Source organism: Schistocerca americana, chromosome 6 (assembly GCF_021461395.2).
Source record: "Schistocerca americana isolate TAMUIC-IGC-003095 chromosome 6, iqSchAmer2.1, whole genome shotgun sequence".
NCBI classification, from domain to species: domain Eukaryota; kingdom Metazoa; phylum Arthropoda; class Insecta; order Orthoptera; family Acrididae; genus Schistocerca; species Schistocerca americana.
In genome coordinates, this window is record NC_060124.1 from 633,544,019 (window position 1) to 633,564,195 (window position 20,177).

The window sequence follows — 20,177 nt, forward strand, 5'->3', positions numbered from 1 at the left end:
AACTAGACAGCACGTATATGTTTAAGATTTTAATTCCAAAACACAACCTGGAGATACATAAATAGAGACAAAAATAGAGAACCATTGTTCGAATGGATCAACACACAAGAAATTATCTAAGTTTGATGCCAAGGAATTTAAAAAGTTTTGGGCAGGCAGATGGAAACTGATACAAAACCTGACCCATCCATCTTTTCCACTGATGAGAACAAATTACCACTGAATCACTCAATAGTAGTACCTAAACATTTTTCAAGAAGTGTACATTGGCTCACAAAAGTTATCATTGGTGCTGAAATATCAGTTACAAAATACATTGATAAACCCTCATGGAAATTTGAAAAAGCTAACTCGATACAATACACCCAGGAAGTGGAGAGCAACCCACACTGGACACCTCAAAAGTCAGAACATTGGGAATTATTGTAGATGTAGCTAAATGGAATATCTGAAGGGAAGTAACAAAATAATGTGTACTAGGTTGGGACAAACCTGCCCAAGTCCTCTACAAAGGATACCAAGTGTCTAAATAATGTTTTGATAACATTTTGTATTTAAAAATATGTGTGTGTATAAATTGTTCATGTTGATGTAAATTTGACAATTTAAGAAATGGTCATGCTTACGAACAATGTAAGAAATAGGTGTTATGTAAAAACCAGTGTGCTTTTGTTTGAAACGAAAATGGCTGTGGCGCACGGAAGAGGTGCGAAAGGCGAATTGGCGTGCTACCTTGAGCAAGTTCGGGAAGTAAGTCACACAGTCTGAAGGCAGCAGTGATTGAGGTAACTCCTTTGTGGAGCAGAAGCTTTGCCTGCAAATTTTCATAAAAATGCCTCGGTTGAAGACTGCAAACAGCTTACAGTATAGCTGCGAGTTGTTGACCTACTGTATGTAAAACTGAATGAAGCCAAGAAGAGAAATTGAGCCCATACAGCAAGAAACTTGCAGGCCGTAGTGTGGGTAGTGTAGCCATCATAACTGTTCACCACACCCAAGCCTACAGCCACCAGATAAGATTTTTTTCTATTTTTGCCTTTGTACAGCATGAACCATTAATTTAAACTGTGTTTTAATAATCATTCTTGAACTTTACGGAAACTGGCTCACCCTGTTATTTCATCCTAATCATACATCTGTATAGGGTTCCTTCCTGGTGTTTGATTAATCCGAGTGTCCTGTTTTACAGACTTATGAAGTGCCAAGTTAATATAAAGAGGCACCATTTAAATTGCTTTAGTGTAAATAATAAAAATGTTTTCTTAACTATTGCAAAGTGTTATGGTTTGCTTACATAAAATTCAATCAGAGTGAAGCCAAGTTACTAGAACCTGTTAGATGGCTACACAGAATTAGTTCAAAGAATAACAGGTTTTGAAAGTAAATTCCACCAAGAAAGAGGTTTTCTTTAAGTGAAATGTTCAGTTAAAAAGTGTGTGCTTTAGTGTCTAAGTATTTAAGTTTCTTGATTATGGAAAGTGCTTTTCTAAAGGTAGTCCCCCCCACCCCGGCTAATTTTTTTTACCTTCCTTGAAGTTATCTACTGGGCTTTTTCTTTTTTAAAAACATAATGTATAAAGATGTAGCCCAAAATTGTTTAAGTGGGGTAATTTATTTGAAGAGCCAAACTAAACAGTAGCAAGAAAGTAGGCAAAATTCACATTTCTGCTTCTCCAATACTTCACTATTTCATTGCCAGGATAGGTTGGTGACCATTAAGTACATGTTTTAAACCACTAAATGAACTTGGAAATGAGTTTTCCTAGCTTCAGTATATTATTATTCATACTGTGTTCCTATCTAGCCACTGGGTAAGATCTTAGGAAAAGAAGTGAATAGTCCAATTTACTTATCCATTAGACGCAACACACGGTAAATCCTGTAAGAAGGATAACTCTATTGATTATCTTTTCCTGTAAACAGGACTATCCTTCGATAGTGTATTTTATTTTAAAACTAAACTAAATTTTAGTAAGAGGGTTATACGTGGCAACATAGAGACAGGGTTTCTGTTATTTACGTAAAAGCATACTAATATCATAATGGTAGTGTTATAAGGTCCTATTAATGTGTGGTCATGACATTTGTTAAATGTCTCACCACATTTCTATTGAAACTATTTACTCTTCTTGTAAATAACACCTATGACAATTTTATACAAATGTCCACTAAGACTTTGCTTGTCAACTTTCATTTAGGTAACAGCGATCTTTTAGATGTATTTAAATCAGTACTGTTAAGAAATACTGACTAGCTTTATTTTCAAGAATCTCAAGTTTAAGTTATACATACTGTTATCCTCCAATAAGAATCATTGGCCGATTCTTCATCTTTGACAGGTTCATCATGCCTGCAATGCAAAACATTATCTTTTGTATTAACAGATGAAATCCAACTTTTTAAATTTAATAAATGCTTATACAAACATAAAGTTTCTTCAAAAAATGTATTTATGACAACTTCCTGTCACAGATAATTTTCACTGAATGTTGCAACCCAGTTATAATGCTGATGAGAAGCAAATGTTGATCTTTTCCCTCTCTTCCTTCACCATCTGTTTTACTCACCTTGACATATTTCTACCAAACAGACTACCCCAATGGATCCACTGCTTATATTTAACACACAGTAAATTCAGTGCAAATATTTCCTTAACACAGGATGTGCATTGACGAGCTTGAATTAATCAGAAAAATATAAACAGATACTAACCGTTCCACAGCTCTTACAAAATACTTGCATTAAGTAATCATCAAAGCTACTTTTTGTACAGCAAGAGGACTAAAAGTCAAAATGGTGCTACATGCTACAGGCAGTGCAATACAATATATTTTACTCATTGCTACAGCAATAAATGTACTTATAAAAATATTCAGACTTAGACTATAATCAAATACAGAGAGAGAAAATATTCTAACTAAAGAGATATAGCAGCCATAGGCAGAAACAAATAAAAAAACTGATACTAATCTTAGCTTTGAGGACCAAAAGTTTCTTCATCTGGAAAACACAAAAAGAGAAATGAGACTGTTCAAGAATTAAGGATGAAAATTCAGGATCTTGAGTCAAGGAAGATGGACATGATGAAATTCAGTTGCGAAAGAGCAGCAGATGATGTAATTTTAAATGCTGAGAAATAAGATCTCTTCAAGAGGAGCCACCAAAAGGTCAAATAAGTGAAGAACAAGCTGAAAATACCGGTAAATGGGCTAAAATGGCGGCAAATAGATAAAGGAAACAGAAAGGAAGTGCTGAAGAACAGGCAACCAAACAACAACAACAACAACAACAACAATAATAACAGCACATTGTAGCAATATATAATAGCAGTCCCACAACATCTGGAGGAAGATTTTCCACTAACAGAACAATAAATTCATGAAGCCATCAAATCTTCCAAAACTTCAAAGCAACAAATGAAGACTCCACTACAGCAAAATTATTGAAATAGTCAGAACACACAAATGATCTACAACTGCTGTTTGAGAACATTTGGAAAGCTGAAGAGATTATGGAAAGCATTAATCCACAGCTATGAAAAAAAGGGGACACTCAAAATGTCAACAATGGCAGAGATGCCTCACTTCTGCCAGTGGTATACAAAATATTATCAAAAATTCTCTGGACAGAGTTGTAGAAACTTTAGACAAATAACTGGGAGAATCTCGAGGAGCTCTAGAAAGGGAAGACCCTGCACAGAGCAGATGTTTATTAGAAAATCGATAATCCTCCACAGACTGCTAATCACCAAACCTATAATAGTATCATGTATTGGTTTCAAGAAAACTTTTGATTTGGTAGGCAGAGAAATTATAGGTAAAATCATCAAAGAATTTTGTATTAAAGCAAACATAATCCTCAAAACACTAGCAAATAGGATGACTGAAGCTAAATTTATGGGAGAAGTATCTCAACCATTTGAAATAAAAACTGGTGTTAGACAAGGGGACAGTTTATCACCTTTACTGTAACACTGCATTCTAGAAAAAATAGAAAGTATCTGGAATTTGGAGAAAAAAAAATTACAAAATTGAACCAATAATTTTAGGACGAATAACAAATGGAATTAAGGTAAACTGCCTGGCTTCTGCAGATGATTCTGATATACTTTCAAAAAATCTGACAGACAGTTATTGAAAGAAATCTTTTGGAAGAAATAGCAAAGAGAGCTGGTCCCAAAATTTCAGCCGAAAAAACAACATTGATGACAATTTCAAACAATGCATCAACATTCTTAGAAAAACAAAAATGTAAAATAGCATTAGGAAGTAAATTTAAATATATTGGACAAACTGTACAACAAAATGGACTAGAAGAATTAACAGTAGATGCAAGAGTCAGCAAACTGGAGAGAGCAAATCGTTTTATAAAGGATATTTACAACAAGAAATGTACAACTAAAAAAACAAAACTAAAACACTATCCCACAGTGGTATGACCAGGATGTTTATATGGATGAGGATGCCTAATGATGAACTATAAGCTGGACAGAACAGAGGTTCCTCAAAGGAGCATTATTAGAAAATAATGGTTGCAATACAAGCTACAGATGGCTGGAAAATGAGAAGTAATGAGGAGATCTACAAAAATTTTGAGAAAATATCAGAAGTAATGGCTAAAAGAAGATTAATTTTTTTTTAGAGACCTCTACTGAATGAGTAGTTCTGGAAGAAGGACTCAATGATAGCATGGATTACAGAAATAAGAAAGAAACAACATCAAACAATCAGAAATAACAGAAAGAAACCTTTTTACAGATAAAATACTGAATTTAAAAGGATCATCACCTCTCCAAGATCAAAATTAATTTCATCCCTCTCAATAAGACCGTGAAAACTGGAAATAAAATTCATAAATATGATATTGCGAAGCTCAAAATCAATCAAAACATATTGGAACAATGCCACCAGTAACTGTCAGTTGAATCCCATAAATGGGCAGACATTGCCTCCATGATCCAACAAGCAGCTAATACTACAATCCTGACAGCTAAAAAGAGGAATCATACATGGTGGAATGAGGTTTGTGGTGAGGTGGTGGCCCAAACAGCAAGTGCATGGAAAAAGTGGAATTCTACCAGGAGTCCTGATGATTTTGATGTATTCCATGAAGTTCGAAAATATGCAGCCAGAACTCTATGAAGGTCTAAGCAATTGCATGAGAAACAGCAGTTAGAATAGATCGATCAGTGTTTCCAGATAAACAATGTCAGAGACTTCTATCAGGCGTTCAAATCGAATTTGAAAGGATACCAAGCCCCTAGTTTTTGTTTTAGAGACGAAAATGGAAAGCTCAGTGTTGTGCACATAGTTCCACATATTCGGCGCGTACACAAATTTCCCACTAGAGTGCGCCCCGCTAAGCAAAACAGCGCAGGCGCAGCGCTCGTCCATCTCCGCACTATGAGATGGCGCTGCCATAGAGACGGACCAAATTCTGCTTCCGCCGATCCGCGTATTAATATGTAACGCAGCCAATGAGATTGCTGCTAACATAGAACATTTTCTCCTCGCGCATCACACTCGCGCAGTGATACATGAACGTGCGAGGTATTATAACGAGTGTAAAGACCTTCGATCAGTCAGTCTGCATTTGTCTGCACCAGTCTGTATGAGTCTGCATTAGTCTGTACCAGTCTGCATTAGTCTGTACCAGTCCGTCGAGTTCTACAATTGTCTGTACCAGTCCATAGTCAAGATTCAGTCTGCGCCTGATAAGATTACCATATTCCTGTACATAGCCATGAAGATAAATGTATAGACACTTTTGTCAAGTATCTGAAATATATGTGAGAATAAGATTAACGTACCAATCCCAAAGAACTTCAGATTGTCAATTGTAAATAGCATCCAGAACCAAGTTAAGTAATTTTTATATTTGTTATTATTTTAGTAAATGTGTGTGAAAATTAATCAAATTCTGTTTAAAGTTGGTCACCGTCAATCTGCTACTCTAAGCGTGCAAGTGGCATTTCTATCATCTGACCGAATGGCAGAAGATAAACACACCATGATAAGACCACGAGACATACTGCTGACACTTGCTTACTTCGTTAGAGCAACAAGTCAAATAATCTGATGGTGTGTGTACTGAAGGTCTTACAGTATGCACACCACACTCGGCCTGACCAACAAAGAAAACTGCAAGATCATGTCTCGTTACTTTGAAAACCTACTTAATTGTGATGAACCGAAAGAAAGATTCCCTGCATGTGCCCCAATCCACAAACTACCCCTAATCTCCATCTAGTAAAGAGGAGACCAAAGAGATCATCAACAACTTTAAGAATAATAAGGCAGCTGGAGAGGATTCAATAGTGGTGGAACTACTGAAGCTGGCAAATAATGAAACTCTAGATATACTAGTCCAACTTTTTGAGGAGATCTGGAGAGCTGGGATGATACCAACTGAATGGCAGTCAGCTTTAATCCATCGTCTACACAAAAAAGGTGATAAATAGAATGTCAGTAACTATAGGGGTACCTCATTAGTATCTGTTCCACATAAGATTCTCTCCAAAGTGATACAGAATAGAATAGAAGGTCATTGTAACCAACTGATTGGGGACTATCAAGCTGGTTTCCGAAAGGGCAATTCTTGCGCAGAACAGATCTTTAACCTGAAGAACATCATCAGGTCCAAAAAACTGGAAGAAATAACTATGTGGTCATGTTTGTTGATTTTCAAAAAGTATATGACTCCATCGACTGACAGGCATTAATGAATATTTTGGAAAAGTTTGGGATGGATAATACCTCAAGAAAGCTGATCAAACAAACTCTTACTAACACAGTGTCAAAAATTAAATTTATGGGTGAGGTATCTGAACCCTTTACAATCAGAACGGACATAAGACGAGGAGATGGACTATCCCTCTCCTTTTCAATTGTGTCTTGGAAAAGGTCACTCGAGAGTGGAGAAAGTTATTAGCCCAAGAAGAAACAAATGAAGAGTGGTTCAGACTTGGTCCTAAGAACAAAGGGGTGTGCATTGACTGCTTAGATTTTGTGGCTGACCTGGCCATTTTTGCTAACAACAAAGAGTCAGCAGTCAACAAGATAAATAGGCTGTCAGAAATTGCTGAAAAAAGTTAGACTCCAGATCTCTATTCAAAAGACAAAATATATAACGAACATCTGTAACGGACCTGAATGGATGATAACCAACCTGGGAAAAAATCAGATGAGTTAAGAATTTCAGGTATCTCGGTGAAGTCATCCACCAGGAGAATGGATTAAAAGAAGAAGCAATTGCCAGGATGAGGAAGTTAGACCAAGCATACCAACTGACAAAGAATACTTATAACAAAAAGTCTATGAGTATGTGGGCCAAGTTCCAACATAATAATACAGTTGTAAAACCTGAGGGCTTATAAGCATCCAAAACTTTGACCACGAATAGACAAGGTCAAGCTGAGCGGCTGGAAAAGCGTGAGTGTAGGATATTAAGGAAAATCCTAAGGTAATAGATGGGTCGATGGACAATGGCGAATGAGAGCAAATGAGGAATCGTGCAGCAAGACAGAACCTATCACAGCATCCATTACAAAGAAATGATTGTTATTTTATGGTCATCTCATGAAAATGGACGGTGATCGACTATCAAAAAGAATACAGAGTTTCATCCTATCTAAGAAAACGACGCCGAGATGGTTCAAAGAATGTGAAAAAGATCTTAAGCAGATTGGTATCTCAGAGAGAAATTCCTGAAAGGAACAAATTTAGAAGATTGGTGACCAACTACCAAGGTTTTAACATGGCATCAACATCCGAAAGACAGTGAGGACCCTTATCTGAAGGGCATAAAAAGGTACTTCTTAGAGGGGCTCAGAAGATACTGGCAGGAAGTCAAAGCTGGAGCAAGAACAAGACCTGGGCACTACAGTGAAGTCGGTTGTTACCACGCAGTCCATAAAGACTCACCTCGATAAAAAAAAAAATAAATAAAAATAAAAGGCTTTCGATGCAGAAGAAATAGGGGATTGAGAACAACACGAATAGAATAAAGGGGGAAAAACATGAGGAGGAGATGGACGAGTACTGGAAAAACAGGAGACGACAAGGGAAGAAGAAGAAGTGAAGTTATTACATGATGAGAGATGGTGATTGAATTTGATTTGATTCAGTTTTCGTTACATACACCGAAAAAATGAGATGATTCTCAAGGGTGTGGAACATGTCAGAATGTATAACACAAAACATTTTAATATAATGAATACTACCCTGATCATTTGTCATGAGATTGTCAAAATAGGTGAATACAATACAGTAAACTGGAGAAGCTAATATTTACAGAATTAATACGCTCTCAGAATGAAATATTGTTGTTGTTGTTGTTGTTGTGGTCTTCAGTCCTGAGACTGGTTTGATGCAGCTCTCCATGCTACTCTATCCTGTGCAACCTTCTTCATCTCCCAGTACCTACTGCAACCTACATCCTTCTGAATCTGCTTAGTGTATTCATCTCTTGGTCTCCCTCTATGATTTTTACCCTCCACGCTGCCCTCCAATACTAAATTGGTGACCCCTTGATGCCTCAGAACATGTCCTACCAACCGATCCCTTCTTCTGGTCAAGTTGTGCCACAAACTTCTCTTCTCCCCAATCCTATTCAATACTTCCTCATTAGTTATGTGATCTACCCATCTAATCTTCAGCATTCTTCTGTAGCACCACATTTCGAAAGCTTCTATTCTCTTCTTGTCCAAACTATTTATCGTCCATGTTTCACTTCCATACATGGCTACACTCCATACGAATACTTTCAGAAATGACTTCCTGACACTTAAATCTATACTGGATGTTAACAAATTTCTCTTCTTCAGAAACGCTTTCCTTGCCATTGCCAGCCTACATTTTATATCCTCTCTACTTCGACCATCATCAGTTATTTTGCTCCCCAAATAGCAAAACTCCTTTACTACTTTAAGTGCCTCATTTCCTAATCTAATTCCCTCAGCATCACCCGACTTAATTAGACTACATTCCATTATCCTTGTTTTGCTTTTGTTGATGTTCATCTTATATCCTCCTTTCAAGACACTGTCCATTCCATTCAACTGCTCTTCCAAGTCCTTTGCTGTCTCTGACAGAATTACAATGTCATCGGCGAACCTCAAAGTTTTTATTTCTTCTCCATGAATTTTAATACCTACCCCGAATTTTTCTTTTGTTTCCTTTACTACTTGCTCAATATACAGATTGAACAACATCGGGGAGAGGCTACAACCCTGTCTTACTCCCTTCCCAACCACTGCTTCCCTTTCATGTCCCTTGACTCTTATAACTGCCATCTGGTTTCTGTACAAATTGTAAATAGCCTTTCGCTCCCTGTATTTTACCCCTGACACCTTTAGAATTTGAAAGAGAGTATTCCAGTCAACATTGTCAAAAGCTTTCTCTAAGTCTACAAATGCTAGAAACATAGGTTTGCCTTTCCTTAATCTTTCTTCTAAGATAAGTCGTAAGGTCAGTATTGCCTCACGTGTTCCAGTGTTTCTACGGAATCCAAACTGATCTTCCCCGAGGTTGGCTTCTACTAGTTTTTCCATTCGTCTGTAAAGAATTCGTGTTAGTATTTTGCAGCTGTGACTTATTAAGCTGATAGTTCGGTAATTTTCACATCTGTCAACACCTGCTTTCTTTGGGATTGGAATTATTATATTCTTCTTGAAGTCTGAGGGTATTTCGCCTGTTTCATACATCTTGCTCACCAGATGGTAGAGTTTTGTCAGGACTGGCTCTCCCACGGCCGTCAGTAGTTCCAATGGAATATTGTCTACTCCGGGGGCCTTGTTTCGACTCAGGTCTTTCAGTGCTCTGTCAAACTCTTCACGCAGTATCATATCTCCCATTTCATCTTCATCTACATCCTCTTCCATTTCCATAATATTGTCCTCAAGTACATCGCCCTTGTATAGACCCTCTATATACTCCTTCCACCTTTCTGCTTTCCCTTCTTTGCTTAGAACTGGGTTTCCATCTGAGGTCTTGATATTCATACAAGTCGTTCTCTTATCTCCAAAGGCCTCTTTAATTTTCCTGTAGGTGGTATCTATCTTACCCCTAGTGAGATAGGCCTCTACATCCTTACATTTGTCCTCTAGCCATCCCTGCTTAGCCATTTTGCACTTCCTGTCGATCTCATTTTTGAGATGTTTGTATTCCTTTTTGCCTGTTTCACTTACTGCATTTTTATATTTTCTCCTTTAATCAATTAAATTCAATATTTCTTCTGTTACCCAAGGATTTCTACTAGCTCTCGTCTTTTTACCTACTTGATCCTCTGCTGCCTTCACTACTTCATCCCTCAAAGCTACCCATTCTTCTTCTACTGTATTTATTTCCCCCATTTCTGTCAATTGCTCCCTTATGCTCTCCCTGAATCTCTGTACAACCTCTGGTTCTTTTAGTTTATCCAGGTCCCATCTCCTTAAATTCCCACCCTTTTGCAGTTTCTTCAGTTTTAATCTACAGGCCATAACCAATAGATTGTGGTCAGAGTCCACATCTGCCCCTGGAAATGTCTTACAATTTAAAACCTGGTTCCTAAATCTCTGTCTTACCATTATATAATCTATCTGATACCTTTTAGTATCGCCAGGGTTCTTCCATGTATACAATCTTCTTTCATGATTCTTAAACCAAGTGTTAGTTATGATTATGTTGTGCTCTGTGCAAAATTCGACCAGGCGGCTTCCTCTTTCATTTCTGTCCCCCAATCCATATTCACCTACTATGTTTCCTTCTCTCCCTTTTCCTACACTCGAATTCCAGTCACCCATGACTATTAAATTTTCGTCTCCCTTCACAATCTGAATAATTTCTTTTATTTCATCATACATTTCTTCAGTTTCTTCGTCATCTGCAGAGCTAGTTGGCATATAAACTTGTACTACTGTAGTAGGCGTGGGCTTCGTATCTATCTTGGCCACAATAATGCGTTCACTATGCTGTTTGTAGTAGCTTACCCGCATTCCTATTATCCTATTCATTATTAAACCTACTCCTGCATTGCCCCTATTTGATTTTGTGTTTATAACCCTGTAGTCACCTGACCAGAAGTCTTGTTCCTCCTGCCACCGAACTTCACTAATTCCCACTATATCTAACTTCAACCTATCCATTTCCCTTTTTAAATTTTCTAACCTACCTGCCCGATTAAGGGATCTGACATTCCACGCTCCGATCCGTAGAACGCCAGTTTTCTTTCTCCTGATAACGACATCCTCTTGCGTAGTCCCCGCCCGGAGATCCGAATGGGGGACTATTTTACCTCTGGAATATTTTACCCAAGAGGACGCCATCATCATGTAATCATACAGTAAAGCTGCATGCCCTCGGGAAAAATTACGGCTGTAGTTTCCCCTTGCTTTCAGCCGTTCGCAGTACCAGCACAGCAAGGCTGTTTTGGTTATTGTTACAAGGCCAGATCAGTCAATCATCCAGACTGTTGCCCTTGCAACTACTGAAAAGGCTGCTGCCCCTCTTCAGGAACCACACGTTTGTCTGGCCTCTCAACAGATACCCCTCCATTGTGGTTGCACCTACGGTACGGCTATCTGTATCGCTGAGGCACGCAACCCTCTCCACCAATGGCAAGGTCCATGGTTCATGGGGGGGGGGGGGGGGGGGGGGGGGGGAAACATTGTTATGCACTATTAATAAATTTATGTTATGCACTATTAATAAATTTAGCATACACAAAATACCTAATATTGACTGTTGCAACCAAGTACTGTCAAAACTTAAATCTAACATATTTTTACTTACGCTGGCCTAACAGTCTCTGTTAGGATATTCATCTGTAGAGTAGAAGGCATTGCCTATCAAAAAGTCATTCAAACTCTGTTTAAACTGTGCTTTATCTGAAACCAAGTTTTTAATGGTTGCTGGTAATTTATTGAAAATGTGTGTTCCTGAATATTGGGCCCCCTTTTGGACCAACATAAGTGATTTTAGGTCTTTATGTAGATTGTTCTTATTCCTAGTATTGATAATATGTATTGAGCTATTTGTTGGAAATATAGATATATAACTTGCATCAAATTTCATTAAGGAGTAAGTATACTGAGAAGCCATGGTTGGAATTCAAAGTTCCTCGAATAGGTTCTACACGATGTTCTTCAAAGACTGGTCCCAGATACTCCATTGCACCATTCACCGAACCTGATAACCCCGAGCCGTCAGTAACAAAAATTAAGTCTTGCTTAAGAGATTTACAGCACTACATGCACTTGTTACCAAAGTCTCATTTACTTTTAGAGCTATCTGTTCCACTTCCTTTTTGGCCCCACTTCTCTCTGTCTCCACTATATCCCATACAGTTCTTATTTTGTTGCCCGATACAATTATCTTTTTCTCTTAATAAAGCTACTTCGATTTCTGGATTACTTGATTCAATATTTTGCAGTATTCTTTGCAATGCATTACAATTCTAATATCAGAAATGTTCCTAGGTAGTAGATACAGTCTCCTTTTTGCCCCACATGATATCTTTATTCCTTGTGTAATCCATGGTTTATCTTTTGACTTCTGTGTGATCTGAGTTACCTTTAGGGGAAAACAATTTTCAAAAGAGGAGGTAACTTTATTAATAAATGCTTTGTATTTTCCATTTGAGTCAGGTAAACATCTCTCCAGTTCATGTCTTTGAGCAATTTCCTGAATTCCTCAATTTCTGGCTTATTTATTATCCTCCTGTACTCAGATTTAATATTTTTTTATCCTGACAAGTTTCAACATTTAACACAAGATGCTGCACGTCGTGATCAGATAGTCCATTTACTATTGGTTTTGTGATATGACTTTTTTCCCCTAGATTTGTTCATAAAGATATTATCAATAGCAGTCTCAGAGCATTTACATATCCTAGCTGCAAAGTTCACAGTAGGAACTAAATTGAATGATAGTGTTAAAAACACCAGCAACCACTATTTCCTCTTTTTTTTTTTTACACAAGCTATTCCTTTCGCTTTGTGAAATGAAGCACTGCCTAGTTCCAAAACACAGGACTACTATGACAAGGTGAAATGTTCTCAGAGTGCTACATGTATGATAGTAAATGTAATCCGCACTATAGTTGTTTTCTGAGTAGTTATGCTGTGTGTGTTTCATTCAATCAGATGAAATGGAATAAAATCATCAATTTATTTATTTTGGCTCTTTATCACCAAGATACATTCAATGTTGGTTGAGGTTTATCTTTTGAATTCACTCCAGTGTAGATTGTCAAAATTTTATCAGTTGTCAAAGTACTTGTAACACAGTTTCCGAATTTACTGCCATCCAGGAAAGTCTCCCACTCAAATTATTCTCAGAGACTGAGAGCTGGCTGAAACCCAGAGTAGAAAGCTCTCACATATTTAGTGATTAATGGAATATATATCGGAAAGGCAGGTTAGACACTGTAGGAGAGGGAGTGTCCATTGTCTCTACTGAGGTCAAAGCTGATTGTGACAGTGAAGTTACCTGGTTGCCTATAACAAGTCTATGTGAAATCACGTTAATTAATGGATGTTTTAATCATCCACCCGGTTCTGCTATGACAGTTTTGGAGCCATTCAAAGAAAGTCTACAGACAGTAGCACGTAAATACCTAGATCATGCAATGCTAGTTGGAGGTTAATTTAGCCTACTGAGTATAGATAGTAGCCTATGGCTTTATTTCAGGGGGTGCAGTCAATCTTGTGAAGCACTTTTGAATGTGGTTTTCGAAAATTGTCTTGAGCACCTAGTTTGGCACGCCACATGCAATGGAAATATCTTAGACCTTGTAGTTACAAACAGCCCAGATATCATCAATGACTTCAGCATAGAGATGGGGATTAATAATCATGATAACATCATAATAACTAAGACTACAAAAATTAATAAATCAGTCAAGAAGGCTAGGAAAATGTTCATGCCAGAAAGAGCAGATAAGCAGATGTTAGCATCTCACTTAGACAGAACTGACATCACTTAGTTCCATTAAGATGGACGTAGAGAGATTATGGTCAAAGCTTAAATAGATCGTGAATTGCACTCTCAACAAGTCTGTACCTAGTAAACGAATTATGGATGCAAAAGAGCCACTGTGGTTTAACAATGAAATTCAGAAAATACTGAGGAAGGAAAAGCTACTGCACTCTTAGTTCAAAAGAGAATGCCAAATGCCAACAAGGAAAGGTTACTACCACTGTCATACCTCAGCAAAAGATCTGGCTGAGAAGCAGGGGAAATTATTGTCCTATGTAAAATCGCTAAGTGAGTCAAAGTTTTCCATCAAGTCACTTGACCAGTCTGGTGTGGCAGTAGGAGATAAATGTTTTAAATTTTGCATTCCAGAAATCATTCATGCAAGAGAATCATATAAACATACCGTCATTTGACAATAGCACAAAGACACCTAACAACAATCACCACAAGAGGTCAGCGCTAGCACAAGTTGTTCACATGATATTCGTTGGACTGTTGCCTGTAAACACATGCCATGTCAGTGCTCTTGGAAGAGAGCTGTGGCAGTGACACGGCTCTGTTGTTGTTCCTGTGTAGTGATCTGCAATGACGGGATGGTACAGGAGGGTGGGGGGGGGGGGGGGGGGGGTCGAGATTCAAGCAGTAATTAAGAACTTCATAAAGAAAGGTATGAAAGCGAAGGACATTCATGCCGATTTCCAGAAAACACCAGGGGACTCTGCTCCTTTGTCTTCAACTGTTGCCAAGTGGATAAATGAATTTAAATTTGGTCAGGAGAGCTTAGATGATGATCATCCATGAATAGGTCAGCCAAGATGTGTCACTACTCTAGAAATCATTGCAAAAGTGCGCATAATGATCAAGGAGGATCACCAATTTAGAGGGCATGAAATTGCTCACGCTTGCCAGATGTATCTGAAAGGTATTCACAAGATGGGTGCCGCGACTCTTGACGCTGGGTCAAAAACGCATGAGAATGGACATATCACAACAATGTTTGGCCTGTTTTAGGAGAAACAAACAAGATCTTTTGTGCTGGTTTGTGACCACGAAGAAACTTTGTTTTACTACTATACCCCAGAGACAAAGCAACAATCAAAGCAGTGGAAACATGCTGAATCTCTGCCGCCAAACTCCTTCAGCGGGGAAGGACTTGGCGTCAGTGTTCTGGGATGCGCCACCAAATTCCTTCAGCGGGGAAGATCATGGCATCAGTGTTCTGGGATGAGAAGGGGATTCTGTTTGTACATTGTCTCCCCACTGGGCAAACAATTACTGGAGAATACTATGCTAACCTTCTGGACAAATTATAACAAAAGGTATGCGAAAAAGGCCAGGTTTAATAAGGAAGAAAGTCATCTAGCATCAAGCCAATGCACGCTCACACGCGTGTGCCATCGCCATGGTAAAATTACACAAACTAAGGTATGAATTGTTGCCACACGTGCCTCTTCCCTAAACTGAAAATTTTTCTTTGTGGATGAAGATTCACTTAAATGAAGAATTGGTAGCCTGAATTGATAACTATTTTGTAGGCCTGGAGGAAAATCATTGTCGAGATGGGATCAAGGTATTGGAACACTGTTGGACCAAGTGAATTAATCTACAAGCAGGGTACATTGAAAAACAAAAAAGTTTCAGTGACATAAGTACTTTTTTTCTATTCTGTTTCAAGAACTTTTCAAACCACCCTCGTAAGCATCCCTGACACCTGAAATAATTAAAAACAAATAAGTCGCCAGTTGCAGATGGAATCTCAATTTGGTTTTACAAAGAGTGCTATATGGCACTGGACCCTTACTTAGCTTGTATTTATTGTGAATCTCTCACCCAGCAGAAAGACCTAAGCAACTGGGGAAAAAAATACAGAGGCGTCTCCTGTAAATACGAAGGGCGAAAGAACAGACCTACGAAATTACAGACCAATCCGTAACATCAGTTTGCTGCAGAATTCTTGTACATATTCTGGGTTTGAATCTAATCAGTTTCATGGTGACCAATAAGTTTATGTCCACAAATTAGTACAAAGCATCACTCATGGGCAACTCAGCATGCTCTTTTGTCATACGACGTCTGTTCAAAAAATTCCAGAACTTTGTCCACAAAATTTTCTATGCTTATCTTTTAGTTACTATGGATTGTCTCCTTCGAAATACTCTCCTCCACAATTGATACACTGCTCCCAATATCATTTCCACTTCCAGGAGCAGTCTTGACACACCTCTTGCTGGGTCGCATAAAGTGCCGTCTGCGAATTTTCTTTTATCTCATCTACCATTGCAAAACTTCATCCTTTTCAACTTTGGAAATAAAAAGAAGTCTGCAGGGGTCATACTATTCTCACATGGAACATCTCATTCTCTTTTGTGAGATCCAAAAAGTTTTTTTGGTTTTGACTCATGAGCCGTGGAATGAACTTGGCGGCAACACAATGCATTCCAAGATGCTGTGTCATTTCATAACATGATCCAATTGAAATGTTACATTCTTCTACAATCTCTCGGACAGTGAATCTTCGACTGGCACACACAATTTCGTTGACGTTCCTGACACAAGCGTCATCAGGGGACATCTAAGAGCGTCCTGAACAAGGATCATTTTTGACTTTTGTAAAGCCATTTTTAAAACGTGTGAATAATACGTAACACCGAGTATGGCTTAAGCACTCATCGCTATAGGCTCCCTGCATCATTTGGTGTGTCTCTGTAAAGGTTTTCTTGAGTTTCACGGAAAATTTAATGCAGATGCATTGCTCCTCTAACTTTGCCATCAAAAATTCACAAACCCAGATTCCATATTTCTTGATTTCCGAGAAGCATTTGACATAGTGCCTCACTGCAGACTTTTAACAAAGGTACAAGCACATGGAATAGGTTCCCAGACATGTGAGTGGCTCAAAGACTTCTGAAGTAATAGAACCCACTACATTATCCCGACGGTGAGTGTCCATCAGTGACTAGGGTATCATTAGGATCGTTCCAGGGATGTGTGCTAGGAGCGCTATTACTCATATTTTCTATGTGCATAACTGATCTGATGGACAAAGTGGACAGTAATCTATGGTTGTTTGCTGATGATGATGTGGTGTATGGAAGGTGTCATTGTTGAGTGATTTAGGAGGATAAAAGATGACTTGGACAAAGTTCCCAGTTGGTGCAATAAATGACAGCTAACCCTAAATGTAGAAAAATATAAGTTACTGCAAATGAGTTGGAAAAACAAATCCATAATGCCAGAATCCTGCATTAGTAGTGTCATGAATGAAGAAGTCATATTGTTTCAATATCTGGACATAACTTTGCAATGTGATATGAAATGGAACAAACTTGTGAGGGTCATGGTAGGGAAGGTGAATAATCATCTTTCGTTTGTTGGGTGGATTTTACTAGTGTGGCTCAGCTGTGATGGACATCACATATAGGGTGCTAGTGTGATCTCTTCTTGAGTACAGTTTGAGTGTCTGGGATGCGCAAGGGGTCAAATTAAAGCAGACATTGAGGTATTTCAGAGGCAGGATACTAGATTTGTTAACAGTAGGTTGAAACAACAACATACAAGTATTATGGAGATGTTTCTGGAACTCAAATGGGAATCCCTGGAGGGATTTTGAGGAACACTGTGCTGACTGCAGAACAATTCTGCTTGCACCAACATACATTACGCATAGGGACCACGAAGATAAGAGACGACAAATTAGGACTCATAGAGAGGCATATAGACATTCACTTTTTCCCCACTCGATTGGCAGATGGAACGGGAAAGGAACTGACTACAGTCGAATTAAAATTACTTGCTAGATGGCACTTCAAACGCCAATAAGAGTTGTCAGCGTCACACTTGAACTGTCTGGTGTTGCCAAAATCCACCAAAATTGGCCAGTCACTTCCAATTCCTGGTACAGCATTCTTTCTTGATGTATTTGTATCCCGAATTATGAGCCCGACACTTTTATTATGTATTTCATGACACATGATAACTACACCAAAAACAACACACATTAACAATGCTAATGAAAGACACATATTTCATTCATAGCACTAACCAAACACTACTGAATAAATCAGCACAAGGTGTAATTCAGTATCATACTTATAGTTATCATATTCACAGAGATCATCTTACATTAGATAAGCTTTTCACTACACTGCGTGAAACTGAAATTTTTAAGGTTGCAATTCATAGTTGGAACTGGGTCACTACATTCACATATATAAATACTTCATGCAGTGCTGTGGCATAGCACAATGGTTGGCAGATTAATCTAATGTGTAGCATGTCGTAGGTTTGAATCTCATCAATGTAGCAAAATTTTTAATTCTAAATCTAACCAAATGAGTGTGATTATTATTTTCATTCAATTAATTGGTTTAAATGTATTTTTTTATTTTTAATACTTCGCTGCATCATTTTTCATCATTGTTTTGCCTGTTCTATTTGGTCTTATTTTTCATCTTGTCATTATTTCTTCATTTGGAATCTGTCTCAGTCATCTATAATCCACGACTAAGGGCCCACACGGACTGTTCACTGGTTTCAAACATGGCAGCATGTGCAGCTAGTTTAAGGATAGTTACAGGTAACAAATGACACGGAGAAATTTCAATTTGCTTTCAGCCCTGAAATTGAGTTTTTGTTGTCTTGAGTTTACCCTTAAGGGTTAGCTTTAATCGCCATGAACAAAGCGATAATGATATTAGTACTGCTGCAGACTGTTGACCACAATTTTCTCAGCTGGGTTAGGACACAAGTTTACAGTCAGGGATACAAAACGCGTTGTCTGCCCCAGTTCAGTCACTGGTCACTTTAAATCAATAGTCAACAGAGTATCCAACATTTCTGACATACCTTGCACCAGCCACTAGAAAAATTGCTCTTTGTTAAACATTTAACATAATTTGTGAAGTGAGCCGCTTGTTTGTTGTCACCTGTAACCAAACGGTAGCTGGTAGCCAATGTGGCAACATTGTTGCAGCAAGTGATTGATGTCAACTATCAAGTAATTTTATTCAGACTATTGTAGTGAGACAGGGTACCTTCTGCCATGCACCATATGGTGGCTAGTGGAGTATGTATGTAGATGTGGAATCAGTCTTTCCTTCTCATCCCATCTGGAAAGTCTCCCCTGATCTGCAGTTCTGGGTAACTTTCTCAAAATCTAACCTTTTTCCTAGACCTATCCTTCACCCCTCTTCCTTCCACTTCAACCCTTCTGCCTGAAGAATGAGCTATTGGCTCTGAAAGCTCGCCTAATTATAATCTTCTTTTATGTGTGTGTTCTGCCGCCACTTAGCGAGTAGATTGTTTATCTATCCAATTCAATTATCATGTAATCAAAAGCTGCATTTAACACGCCAAGTCTCTTTTACCAATCATTTTTAATATGTCCTACAGAATGTGCTGTCTATCCTGTCCTTTTTTGAGATTACTGTTTTGCTGTACTTTTCTACAGGCATCATCTTGCTTATTAGGAGTCAGTTCATTCATGTTGTTGTTGTTGTGGTCTTCAGTCCTGAGACTGGTTTGATGCAGCTCTCCATGCTACTCTATCCTGTGCGAGCTTCTTCATCTCCCAGTACCTCCTGCAACCTACATCCTTCTGAATCTGCTTAGTGTATTCATCTCTTGGTCTCCCTCTACGATTTTTACCCTCCACGCTGCCTTCCAATGCTAAATTTGTGATGCCTTGATGCCTCAAAACATGTCCTACCAACCGATCTCTTCCTCTAGTCTAGTTGTAGAGCTGCATGTCCTCGGGAAAAATTATGGCTGTAGTTTCCCCTTGCTTTCAGCCGTTCGCAGTACCAGCACAGCAAGGCCGTTTTGGTTAATGTTACAAAGCCAGATCAGTCAATCATCCAGACTGTTGCCCCTGCAACTACTGAAAAGGCTGCTGCCCCTCTTCAGGAACCACATGTTTGTCTGGCCTCTCAACGGATACCCCTCCATTGTGGTTGCACCTACGGTACGGCCATCTGTATCGCTGAGGCACGCAAGCCTCCCCACCAACGGTAAGGTCCATGGTTCATGAGGGGAGTTCCTTCATAGTCAACAGTTAAGGAATGGGTGGCTGAATTCATATGTGGCATATGTCTGTAAGATGACTCATGAACAATTTCCTAGAATTACAATCAAATATGAAAATGCTGAGAAAGAACACAGTGTGATATTGCAAGATCAGTAATTAAAAAGATGTGCAAAACAGTTGATGCCGTGGCTGTA

General features: G+C 38.5%; 1 protein-coding gene across 1 annotated transcript in view; it reads right to left on the bottom strand.

The window, feature by feature from the left end:
* Positions 1–2,294: 2,294 nt before the first annotated feature.
* LOC124620352 (molybdenum cofactor biosynthesis protein 1-like) overlaps positions 2,295–20,177 on the bottom strand; it is a 66,390-nt gene continuing 48,507 nt past the window's right edge. Inside the window, exon 7 of the mRNA XM_047147024.1 lies at positions 2,295–2,350. Coding sequence (XP_047002980.1) covers positions 2,295–2,350 — 56 coding nt within the window. The remainder of the gene's footprint in view (positions 2,351–20,177) is intronic.